Source organism: Dermochelys coriacea, chromosome 24 (assembly GCF_009764565.3).
Source record: "Dermochelys coriacea isolate rDerCor1 chromosome 24, rDerCor1.pri.v4, whole genome shotgun sequence".
Classification (NCBI taxonomy): Eukaryota; Metazoa; Chordata; order Testudines; family Dermochelyidae; genus Dermochelys; species Dermochelys coriacea.
This window is the reverse complement of record NC_050091.1, coordinates 15,437,623-15,450,099: the sequence shown is the minus strand read 5'-3', so window position 1 is coordinate 15,450,099 and position 12,477 is coordinate 15,437,623. Positions and strand designations below refer to the sequence as shown.

General features: G+C 49.3%; 1 protein-coding gene across 1 annotated transcript in view; it reads left to right on the top strand.

The window, feature by feature from the left end:
• Positions 1–12,477, top strand: part of LOC119847874 (IgGFc-binding protein-like) — an 83,058-nt gene that overhangs the window by 38,028 nt on the left and 32,553 nt on the right. Inside the window, exons 20-28 of the mRNA XM_043502307.1 lie at positions 382–959; positions 1,441–2,011; positions 2,731–3,326; positions 6,587–6,745; positions 7,060–7,633; positions 7,869–8,059; positions 8,502–8,643; positions 10,528–10,856; positions 11,309–11,882. Of these exons, the coding sequence (XP_043358242.1) occupies positions 382–959; positions 1,441–2,011; positions 2,731–3,326; positions 6,587–6,745; positions 7,060–7,633; positions 7,869–8,059; positions 8,502–8,643; positions 10,528–10,856; positions 11,309–11,882 (3,714 nt within the window). The remainder of the gene's footprint in view (positions 1–381; positions 960–1,440; positions 2,012–2,730; positions 3,327–6,586; positions 6,746–7,059; positions 7,634–7,868; positions 8,060–8,501; positions 8,644–10,527; positions 10,857–11,308; positions 11,883–12,477) is intronic.

The following is a 12,477-nucleotide window of genomic DNA, read 5'->3' as shown; positions in this document are numbered from 1 at the left end:
CAATTAGGATGAACACACTTAGTAGATTACAAGCATTCTAATGATACCATACAAGGGGCATTTAGCATACAGCATATTCCAGTTATGTCATATTCATAAGCACACTTCCATAAAGCATACAGAGTGTAACGTCACAGTATTTATTTAAATAAACACATTAAAGAGGTCTCTGTCCAATAGACACTCTTCTTAAAATGGACCTGACCCTGCAAGGTGCTAAGCACCTCCTGCAACGTGCTGAGCACCCTCTGTTCCTGTTGAAGTCACTGGAATTCAAGGGCTCTCACAGCCCCACAAGATGCATCCCCCTCTGTCTATTTTAAATACTGTTTTTGCTTGGAGAGAATTTGCTGCTAAATCTGTGGGTCCTTCACTCCCCAGCCATGGAGTGCCCCCTGGAGAACAGCCAGTACCAGCTGTGTGGAACAGCCTGCCCAGCCACGTGTGTGGATCAGTCAGCCCCCAGCAGCTGCCAAGACCCCTGTGTGGAAAGCTGCCAGTGCAAGGACGGTTTTGTGCTGAGCCAGGGCAAATGCATCCCCAGGAGCAGCTGTGGGTGCCAGTTTGAAGGGCGCCCCTATGCCCCAAATGAGAGTTTCTGGGTCGATGAGGATTGTGGGACACAGTGCATGTGCAATGCAGCCACTAGACAAGTCGAATGCATGGCCTCTACATGCAAACACTTGGAGAGGTGCGGGCTAGTGAACGGCGTACGGGGCTGTTACCCCTCCAGTTATGCCACCTGCTCTGTCACAAGGAATCTGCACTACACCACCCTTGATGGACAGAGATATGACTTCCAAGGCACCTGCCGCTACCAGCTCATGGCCCTGTGCAAGAAGGCGGAGGGACTGGTGGACTTTGAGGTCTACTTCCAGGAGAACAATACCGCTCCTCTACAGATCAAGGTTTATCAGACCAACCTCAGGGTCAGCAATCAATTCCCTGAGAAAGTGCTGGTGAGTGTCTCAAATTATCTCTAATCTCTCTAAAATATTTCTAAAAAGTCAGCTGTGTCATCAATACAGGTTACAGACAGTGCATGGAAGGATTGTGAAATATAGAATAAATGGGAACTGGATTCTTCTATGAATAGGGAGCCGATGGAGATATTTAAAGATCGGGGCGCTGCCATTTCACTTGAGATGGGTCAGAAAGTGTCAGCAGCATCCAGCGTATGTGGGAACCTGGGGAGCTGAGGCTCAGGTAGAACAGAGAGGAGGGAACTGCAATAGCCAAAGCCAGAGGTAATGAAAGTCTGGTTGGAGGATCCTGCCCAGTCTGGAGAGCTGAGATTCAGGCAGGTTGTAGGGAAGGGAGCAGGGCAGACTGGAGAAAGAGTTGAACTGAGTTGGATTTTTATTATAATTATGTGCTGGAGCGAGAGGCTGGAGCCATGAGTGAGCAATGTTTCATATACTGAATGATTTGCTCTTACAGATGAACGGTTTCCTGATTAACCTTCCTGTCAACCTCATTGATAAGAAAATCACTGTGTATAGAAAGGGCTGGGCCACAATGATCCAGACAGACTTTGGTCTCACTGTTAGCTTTGCCAGGTGGTCAGGACGCATCACTGTCACTCTGCCAATCACCTACACGGGAGCTGTGTGTGGTCTGTGTGGCAACTTCAACAGGGACAGGGAGGACGACTTGCTCATGAGGGATGGAACGCTGGCACGAAGCCCAGTCAGCTTTGGCCAGAGCTGGAAGGTGGGCGACCTCACAGGATGCTCTGCAGTAACAATACCACCATGTGCAAGTGTAGAGGCTATTGAAAAACAACAAAAAGGTAGCAGAGGGCAGTGTGGGATCATCCTAGACAAGGGTGGCCCCTTCAGAGGATGTCACAGCAAAGTCGACCCCCGTGGATACTTCGTAGACTGTGTGTACGGCTATTGCATCCTCAGTGGGCAGGAAAGTAACATCTGTCAGGCTGTTGCTGGCTATTCCGAGGCATGTCAGGAAGCTGGTGCTACGGTGCATCCCTGGAGGACAACAAAATTCTGCTGTGAGTCGCCTCTGTTCACTACTGATTGCCCCATGGGGCTTGTTAATTTTTGTTGGCTGGTAGATGTTGATCTAAATGCTCAGCATATCCTATTCTGCAGAATGTTTCTTAAGTGACAAAGAAGCCCTCTCTCCAAACTATGGGTGCAGTCATTGGAGCTGGCCCCTCACCGTGCCCTATCAATGTGCTGCACCCCAGGCCAAGAGGCACTGTCTGGGGATGTAGTAGTTCCCTCCATGGTCCATCCAGTCCTTGGCTTCCCTGCTGAGACTGGACATAATCAGAGCTGGGAGTCAGTGGAGTCTTAGTAATTGAGATGTCTGTCCATTAGGAACTGGTGTGGGAAGCCACCAACTCATTTCCCATAAGCCATCATCTGGGAATGAGTTTTAGGCACTAGTGTCCTGGACTCAAAGCAAAAAGCTAGCGGTGAAAAACTCTACAGAACAATTCCAGGCCCATGAGCCCTCCACTCCCTAATCTTGGACCAGATTAGAAGCCTAATCCTTGGAGAGAGATTGTCTATATCCCATTACCTGGTGTCTCTGGGGCACCCAGTCCCCAGACCTGGGACCAAATTAGAGAGGTTGCCCTTATATTAATTAACCAAACTAAGGAAATAGAAAATTAGGAGATTGAATGAAATTGCATGTTCTGTGATGGTTCATTGTGCACATTGCTAATGCACTACGTGAGCTAACTCTTTGTTCTAATTACAGCTCCATCCTGTCCCCTGAACAGTCACTACGAATTATGCAGCAGCAGTTGCGATCTGACATGCAGCAATCTCTATGCCCCGGTGCAATGCACGAGCCAGTGTAAGGAAGGCTGCATGTGTGATGAGGGCTTTGTTCTCAGTGGTGACCACTGCGTCCCCTTTTCCCAGTGTGGATGCCTCCACTGGGGACTTTACTACCAGGCTGGGGAGACCTTCCACCCAAATGGTTCATGTGAGGAGCAGTGCGTGTGTCAGGCTGGTGGGGAGATTGTGTGTAAGGCATTCTCCTGCAGTTCTGGTGAGGAATGCAGGATAGTGGATGGCATCCAGAAATGCCACCCATTTGGATCTGCGACCTGTTCTGCCTCTGGCCATCCCCACTACCTCTCTTTCGACGGGGTCTCCTTTGACTTCCAAGGCACCTGCACCTACATCCTGGCCAAGACCTGCACTGATGCCAGTCACCTTACACCATTCACTGTCAGCTTAGAGAAAGAAGATTGGGGCACCAGGAATGTGTCCATGGCCAAGCTGGTGTCCATTCAGGTGTATGGCATCACCCTCACCCTGCTGCAGAGCAAACAGGGACTCATCATGGTAAGTCCTTCTTCAGATCCTCATTTAGATCATTTTTTATTCCTTTTGACCAGGAGAGATTCTCTTCTGTTCTATACTGGTTTGTCCCCTCATGGCCAGAGGTCACTCTACAGGTGAGCTGCCTCAGTTTACCCTCTTGGACCTCTGAATATAGCTTACAAATTCTAATAATAGCAGCCCTCCTAGGGGTCTGGTTTATTAAATTAACACATATTATGAATAAAGTTTTCACATCCACCCATTTACCTCTTTATCTGGTCACTCCCAGGCTTTTCCTGCCTGTCTTCTCACTTCCCAAGTTCCAGGTTTCCCTGCTGGAGCGTAGTGGTCTGCAGCAGCCTCTGGACTCCCTTCTTTTTTCCCTGAGAACTCTTTGTGCTGGGCCATCAGCCTGGCCTCCACCAGCTGCTCTTTTAGGAGAATCATGTGATTGGTGGTCAGGTGTGCATACTTAGTAATAAGGGTTGGCTGGCCTCAAGCCACTAGCCCTTAAGAGGCAAGCCACTCTGTTACAAGGTTCTTATTCCATGCTCATCACTGGAGTATTTGAGCTTCTTCCAGTAATACACTAAGCAATGTGACTCACTTCTGTCTCCTATTTGTTGTCTTCTTCTCCTCTCCCCAGGGGAAGTTCTGTGTTCAATGGGGTGTTTTGTTGTGGATTTTTCTTAATAATGATAAATGTACACTTATGTTGCTATATATACATGTTGGAGAAGGCAGGACAAAGAAATGCATCTTGCATTTGGAGCAGAAGGTGGGGAGATTTACAATGGTTCTTAGTTCCAGGTGCAGTCCATTCCCCAGTCTTGGACAAGCTCCTAATAATGCTCTGTCATGTGCAGAGACAAAGTTTAACCTTATTGCAGAGATTTCCATCGTCCCTTAGGAACGAAGTTGTCAGCCATGTTTAGCCCTTCTGCCAGATGGAGTGGGCAGCAGTAAGGGCCAGGTTCAATATCTAGGGGTTTCTCCTAACAATACAAAACAGAACCTGCTTGAGCCCCTGCCCAGTGACCAGGGAAAATTAAACCCCACCCCTGAGTACATCTAAGAGGCAATACTTCCCCTCTGACAAATAAAAAGGGAAAAGGACCCAGCATGTATTTGGAAAACACACAAGCACTATTTGAAAGCATGTGACCATGAGCAAACACCCATCCCAAAGTACATTGGGCAGTGCATTTTGCCTCAGTTTTTCACCTTTTAGTGTTTAAGTAAGACAACAAATGTTCCTTTTTTAACACATCACTCCCTTGTCCCTCCACTGTGCCCCACTCACAGTCGCTGTCCTTGGTCAGTGAAGACCCAGAGTTCAGAGGTGTGTCCACATGAGTTCACCTCCCCCTGAGGGGGGAAAGTGCCCATCAATACCTCCACTGCTGCAGCCGCTGTGGCTCACAGTTGCTGCCATTCACTGTGCCACCATTGGCTGCTGCTGCCACCGCACCCTGTACCTGCTGCGAAAGCACATTCTGAGCTCCCACCACTGGACCCAGCTCTCCGTGATTTCAGAGGATACCAGGGAACCTCACTGCTAGGGCAGGATGTACAGTCTCCTACACTGCAACACTGTCTGACGCACAGGGGCCAATTTTTCAAAGTGCCCCAGGCTCCGCCCCCACTCCACCTCTTCCCAAAGGCCCCACCCCCACCCCACCTCTTTGCACCCAGATCCACTCCCTCCCCCCAAGCATTCTGCATCCTCTCTCCTCCCTCCCAGCCTCCTGCACACCACACAACAGCTGTTCGCGGCGGGCGGCTGGCACGTGGAGAGAGGGGGAGGCACTGATCTGTGGGGCCTGCCAATGGAAGGGAGGCACTGGGGGAGAGAGGGAATTTGGCTGCCAGTGGGTCCTAAGCACCCACCATTTTTTTCCCATGGGCACTCCAGCCTCGGAGCACCCACGGAGTCGGCACCTATGGTCCCACACTAGAGCTAAGGCTCAGCTTCTGGTTACCAGTGATTTCAGCTCTAGCTATTATTGAACAATACAGCGGAGAGTCAAATGCTGTCTAGGACTCCCTATTCAGCACCACCATCATTATTCTTTCATTTGGATCTGGCCTCTCTACCCCCTGCTTAGCAAGTGAGTTTCAGTTTAGGGGAAACTCCTCAATCAGTCAGGCCTGGGTAAGTACCGTTCTGCTCATACAATCAGGATAACATTTCATTACCCCTCCACTCAAATTTAAAAAATAATATTATTAAAGCAGATGTTAAAAATATATATATAATACACTGGTTAAGAAAAGAGCGTCTGTACAAGTGATTTGTAACCCAACAACAGCCAAAATTGAGCACTATGGCAAAGCAGCCCCCACTGCTGAATACCTAGGCAAAGTAGGTGTGTTTATGCAAATACCATGTGTTCCTGGAGATCTTTTCCCCAAGCTCATTCAGACCCTGCTTACACATGGTTTTCATCCCTGAAGTGTAGCTGATCTTTTAGATACCCTGGGCTCAGGCCATTGAGCACTTTAAAGATAAGGACAGAGAACTTCAGTGCTCTCTGGAAAGCCAGTGTAGGGACAGGTTTGATATCTTCACAGCAGCCGGTATTGCTGAGGAGATGTGTTGCAGAGGAGTGTACCAGCAGAAATGCCAAGGGCTTCATGTCTGGTTATAGCCTACTGCTGTAATCCTGTCAAGTGTTGACAAAAGCATGAGTAACTGAGGACAAGTCACCATCCAGGCCGATGGGACTGGTCTCATAGCCAACAGGAGATGGTAGAAAGCATTACCCATAGATGCTGCTATGTGAGAGCTTCTCGTGGGCACAGGGAGCTTCCTCCAGCTCAGCTCCATCTTCTCTGCTTCCATTCCTGGTTCATAACTCATGGGTTTTTAGGGGAGGGAGGACATGGACAAGAAGTAGGAGATAGTTCTGAGTGTACGTGTGGGTATGAAGCAGAGCTGCAGGCCAAATGTGGGTGGAGGAGATGGAGATGGTAAAGAGAGGATCAGGGAGGACCTGGGTGGTTAGCAAAAGGGGAGCAGAGAGGTAGGTCAGGGTGACGAGCTTGGAACATATGGACAAGAAGTTTCCCCTTGAAGATTTGCCTTCATTTTTTCTAACCTGGGTATTGACTTTGAACCTGAACTCTCCTCCTCCTCCTCCTAAACCTCCTCTTGCTGCAAATCTGCCTGTCGGCAATGGCATCATTATCCTTTTCTGCCACTGTTTGTACTCAGCCTGTGCTGAAACCCTCCCTCGGGCCTCCATCTCCTCTCCCCTTGACTCTGTGGGTCTCATCAGCGCAGCAGGATGGGAACAGATCGGTGGGGAGTGATTCGAGTGGGAATAGCGGTGCTGATGATCTCTGAGGACCTAACAAAAATCACATTACATTTGCCCAAGGGGAACAGCTGGGATGTGGTGAAGTCAGCTCCCAAACAGGTGCAGACGAAGAGCCGGGTAAGGAAATGGAGGGAGTGGGAAAGAGAAAGGATCAGGAGGGAGGTGAGGGCCAGAGGGAGATGTGGGCCAGAATCATCATGTGATACAGTGATCAGGGCTTTTACTGCCTAATTTATTGCAGGCCTGGAACCAGATTCTGATCTCAGTGGCACAGGCATAAATCTGGAGTTATTCTAAAGTGAGATCTGGAGTCATACTGGATTTACGCTACAAGTGTCAGTGAGAACAGAATCTCAAAACTCACTGCACATAACCCAAACCCTACAGTTTCCACTCCCCACAGCTCACACAGGATGCTCTGTCTCTCCCAGGTGGATGGGGTGTCCCACAACCTGCCTGTGATCGTGGCCGATGGGCGACTCTGGGCATATCAGCACGGCAGGAACGTCTTGGTGCAAACTGACTTTGGCCTCACTGTGATCTACGACCTGGTTTACCATGCCAGAGTCACTGTCCCAGGGAGCTACCATGGCCGGATGTGCGGCCTATGCGGGAACTACAAAGGGCAGCAGGATGACAAGTTCCTGCTCCCTGATGGCAGGGTGGCCCCCGACACTGCATCCTTCGGGTCTGCCTGGGAAGTTCAGACCCCAGAGGCATCCTGTACAGACAAATGTGCTGGGAACAGCTGTCCGGTCTGTGAGGAGGAGAGGAAAGATGTCTTCAAAGAGCACAACTACTGCGGACTGCTCATAGCCCTTGACGGCCCTTTTGCCACCTGCCATGGCACGGTCAGCCCCAGCGTGTATTTCAACAACTGCCTGTATGATTTGTGCCTGGGCAACGGGAACTCCCAGGTCCTGTGCCAGAGCATCCACAGCTACGTGACGGCCTGCCAAGAGGCCAAGGTCACCATCCAGCCCTGGAGGAGCGCCTCCTTCTGCCGTAAGTTCTGTGATGCTGATGGAGCTCTGGGATGCACTGGGGAGGGTCATAATTTCAAGGCATCTCATTCCAAACCTCTGGGTTTCTTCAGAAACTCTTCTAGATGGAAACCAACCTTAAATAAGTGTCCTGGTCCTCTCCTCCCAGCCCAGCTCTCCTCCCCTTCATGTCTCTGTACCTCTGGTTCATGGTGTGAGATCTTTTCTGCCCTAAATTAATCCTCTCTCTATTTAAGCTCTGACCTGCCCAGCCAACAGCCACTATGAGGTCTGTGCTGACCTCTGCACCACCTGCACTGGAGACATCATGGACTGCCCGGAGACCTGTGCTGAAGGCTGCCAGTGTGACGAGGGCTTCTTCTTCAACGGCCAGGGCTGCGTGACTTTGGAGAGCTGTGGGTGCTTTGAGCATGGAAGATACTACAAGGTACCACCACATCTTAATCCCTGCATGAGCCAGGAATAAGGTTAGCTACAGTGGATCAGAGCTTTGGCCCATCCACCCTGGCATCCCCACTCTGCTAGTACCCAATACCCAAAGCTCCAAGAAAGGCAAGATTATTTAATTCCCTTTGTCCGTTGTAGGGAAACTGAGGCACAGAGAGGGGCAGTGACTTGCTCATGGACACATAGTGAGTCAGGAGCAGATGGGAGGTTAAAACCTAGATGCTATTTCTGGCCCTTGGCCCAGTGCTGAGCGCACAAGACAGCCTTTCTCTTTAACATTAAGAGCAAATAATAATATAACAGAACAGATATTTTAACACACATCACCCCACATCTCTAGGCTAAGCACTGCCAGAAGTTATTATAAATAATATTTTCCCCATTACATTGTTTTATTTCCCCTTTTCCAAATGTCCCTTCAGCCCAGCGAGACGATGCTGACGAATGAGTGCCAGCAGAGCTGCACCTGCGTTCCTGCCCGAGGGGTGACCTGCAAAGCCCACAATTGCACCAGAGAAGAAACCTGTCAGATCAGAGACGGTATCATGGGCTGCATCAGCAAAGGTGAAGGAGAGTCACTGAGGGGTTACTGTGGGTGGAATAACTGAGGTAGGGATGGGAGAAACCAGTTTATAACAGATTATTTATTAAGCTTATTTTTCCTCAAGAAATACCCTTCTGCTAACTAATCAGCCTGATTCTGCTTAGCTAATCATAGACAGAGATAGCCAATTTGCAATTCAGCAAGAAGTATGATTGTTCCAGAGCTTCCCAGGGTGCAGCCTGGACTGTGGGACTGCTGAGCCCTCTGTCCAACCTGGGGTATCCCTCTCACTGTGTTGTTGGCAAGCTACAAACCTCTGGCAGGTACTACACTTGCACAGACATCCACAGGTAGGTGCACACCCAACCGAGTTACATGAATGCTTCTCCGAGCCTTTCATGAACCAACAATAGGGAGGCTCCAGCCTATTCCCCCCAGATCCCCAGAACTGTGCCATCTTGCCTTGGTCAGAAATCTGACCAGTGTAAGTTCATTACTCTGTCTGCCCCTCCTTCGACGTGGAGAGGACACACACTCTCCTTTATAAACTGAGCTGGTGGACTTCAGCGTGAAGCAGCACAAGAACTTAGTTGTGGGGAGTTAGGGGGGAGGGAAATCTCTGAGATGAACTTTTCCTCCCATGGGAGTCACAGGCGCTTAGCACCACTTAGCATTTGACCATTAGCACCTGCAGATCTCACTGATTTATGGACTGAATTCCCTCTCCCGGTGGAATCACTGGGAGTTAGCCAATGACAGGGGTGCTGGAACAGTTTTTACAGTGGGGATGCTGAGAGCCATTGAACCAAACTGTAAACGTTACATACACTGGAATTCACTTCAAGCCAGGAGGTGCAGCAGTACCCCCAGCACTCCTAGTTCCAGTACCTACAGCTAATGACTTCAGTGCCATAGCAATGCGTTATTGAGGGTGCTCAGCATTTTGCTGGATCAGAGCCATAGGCATTTGTGCATATGCATAACTTTAAGCATGTGTGTAGCCTCATTGATTTCAACTGAACTCACTTGATTAAGTGTTTCGATAGAGTGGAACCATAGCTTCCAGCAAACCAAGTGCCGTTGAGTATCCCAGGCTTCCCAACTTCTCAATGTCCTCTGGCTAGTGTGACAAAGTTCCTCCTCTACCTTGGTGGGTCTTGCGCTTATTGGCGGATTTGCTTGCCTTGGAGCTTCACGGCAGCCCTTAGTTTGGCCGTTTTCATGAACCCACAGTCCAGGTCAGCTCCTCATGGAGTCTGACCAGGAGTTGGGAGGTTTGGGGGGAACCCAGGCCTGCCCTCTACTCTGGGTTCCAGCCCAGGGCCCTGTGGAATGCAGCTGTCCAGAGTGCCTCCTGGAACAGCTGTGCGACAACTACAACTCCCTGGGCTACTTCTCCATGGCTTTCTCCCAACACCTTCTTTATCCTCACCATAGGACCTTCCTTCTGGTGTCTGATAATGCTTGTACTCCTCAGTCCTCCAACAGTATGCTGTTCTCACTCTCAGCTCCTAGCACCTCTTGCTCCCAGCTCCTTACACGCGCACCACAAACTGAAGTGAGCTCCCTTTTAAACCCAGGTGCCCTGATTAGCCTGCCTTAATTGATTCTAGCAGCTTCTTGATTGGCTGCAGGTGTTCTAATAAGTCTTAATTGTCTCCAGAAGGTTTCTGATTATTCTGGAACCTTCCCTGTTACCTTACCCAGGGAAAAGGGACCTACTTAACCTGGGGCTAATATATCTGTCTTCTATTACTCTCCTGTAGCCATCTGTTCCAACCGTGTCACACTAGCTCAGCTGGTTCTGCATGAATGCTGTGCCCATGACAGGGCTGGATCTCCCAGCCTAGACACTGGACTTGAGTTCCCTACCCTGTTGATATGACTGGGTTTTCTCCTTTCAGATCCCTGCAAAACCCTAGAATGCCGGATCAAGGAGACATGCAAAATTGACGATGGCCAAGAGGCATGTGTTCCTGACCTCACTGGAATTTGCCTGGGTGCAGGGGATGCACAGTACCAAACCTTTGATGGCCTGAAGTTTGACTTGCAGGGCACCTGCAAGTACACCATCGCTAAGTACTGTGGCAGCGACCCTACCCTGGAGCCCTTCACCATTAATGAGAAGAACAACGACAGGGGGAACCAGGATATCTCCTTTTGGCAGGTGACGAATATTTACGTCTATGGGTACAACATCTCCATCTACAAGAGGGAAGTTGGCAAAGTCCGGGTGAGTTTCCCAGCTCAGGACTCTGTGCCTTTTCTACTTATAACAAACAGTATTTTTTGTCATGTATCAGTGGGTAGACGTGTTAGTCTGTATCCACAAAAGCAACGAGGAGTGTAGTGTCTCTCACACAAATGGAATCCTAGATAAAGGCGACATAAGCTGAATATATCATATGGGCAATACAAGTACATAAATGCAATTCGTCTTGTGTGTTTAACATGGTTGTGATAGATAGATAGAGAATTTTGCAGACAAATAGAAACTGGTAGATAAATACTGTGTTTATTCAGGGAAAGTCACATTGATTTCAGTGATTCTTTTACATGCCACTGGTTACAAGTGACAATGATTTACAGTCGAAATGAGTGACAAGGTGACAGTTGCAATAAGAACAAGTGAGGATGAAAGAGCAATAACACCTATCATACCTCCCCCGTCCTCTCTGTCTCTAGCTGAACAGTGTGATCACCAGTCTCCCAGTGACACTGAAAGACGGTAAAATCAGACTGTACCAGAAAGACCTCAGTACCGTCCTGCAGACGGACTTCGGCCTCCAGATTACATATGACAAAAATTGGCATGTAGTGATCACCCTCCCCAGCAGCTATTATGGGGCCACGTGCGGCCTATGTGGGAACTTCAACCAGAATCCAGAAGATGACATGACATCATCCAATGGCACCAGAGTCTCCTCCATTGTGGGCTGGGCTGCCAGTTGGAAAGTCCAAGACCGGGATCCCATTTGCTGGGATTATTGCCAAGACACTTGTCCAATGTGTGATGAGAGCAAGAGAGATCTGTATGGGGATGACAGTCACTGTGGGTTGATCAGTAAAGCACCGGGAGGGCCCTTCAGAGAGTGTCACTCCAGGGTGAGCGCCGATGACTTCTTTGACAGCTGCGTTTATGACATGTGTCTGAATGAGGGGGACAAGAGCATTCTGTGTGAGGCGCTGGAGTCCTATGCGAATGCCTGCAGGAAGCATGGGGTCACTGTCGATGACTGGAGGATGCCGTCCAGTTGTGGTGAGTCTGGAAGCTTGGTTTCTTATTGACCACGGTAATGGTAGTCAATTTGTTTATCTTGTTGATGAGCATGGGGATGAAATATCCAGGATCCCTCGGGTACTGGGGTCAGCACTGACTCTTAGGGTAGAGCTCCCTCTAGCAGTCATTCAGCCAAGAGCTAACCCGCCTGGCCCTGTTAGTTAATGAGATCTAAACCAATCACCTATTCAGGTGCCTAGGGTACATGTACACAGCAGTTGGGAGGCATAATTCTCAGCCCAGGTGGACATTCACACACTCACTCGGCTTGAGATAGATATCTAAAAATATCAGTGTGGATGCAATATCACAGGTGACAGTGTAGGCTAGCTGCCCAAGTCTCCTATATACATATACCCTATAAGTGTGATGTATCTGGCAAGCCGACTGTGACGGTTTGGGTCACAGAGATCCCTTGGGGCTGTCACCTGATGTGCTGAGACTAGCTTTGAGCCTGTTTTTCCTGCCAGCTTGGGACTTCAGTACCCTGTCTTGTTGAGCCAGACATGCTAGCCTGCTGCAAACACAGACCCAGGTCTCAAACACATCCCCTAAAAGCTGCAGGCTTAGCTGA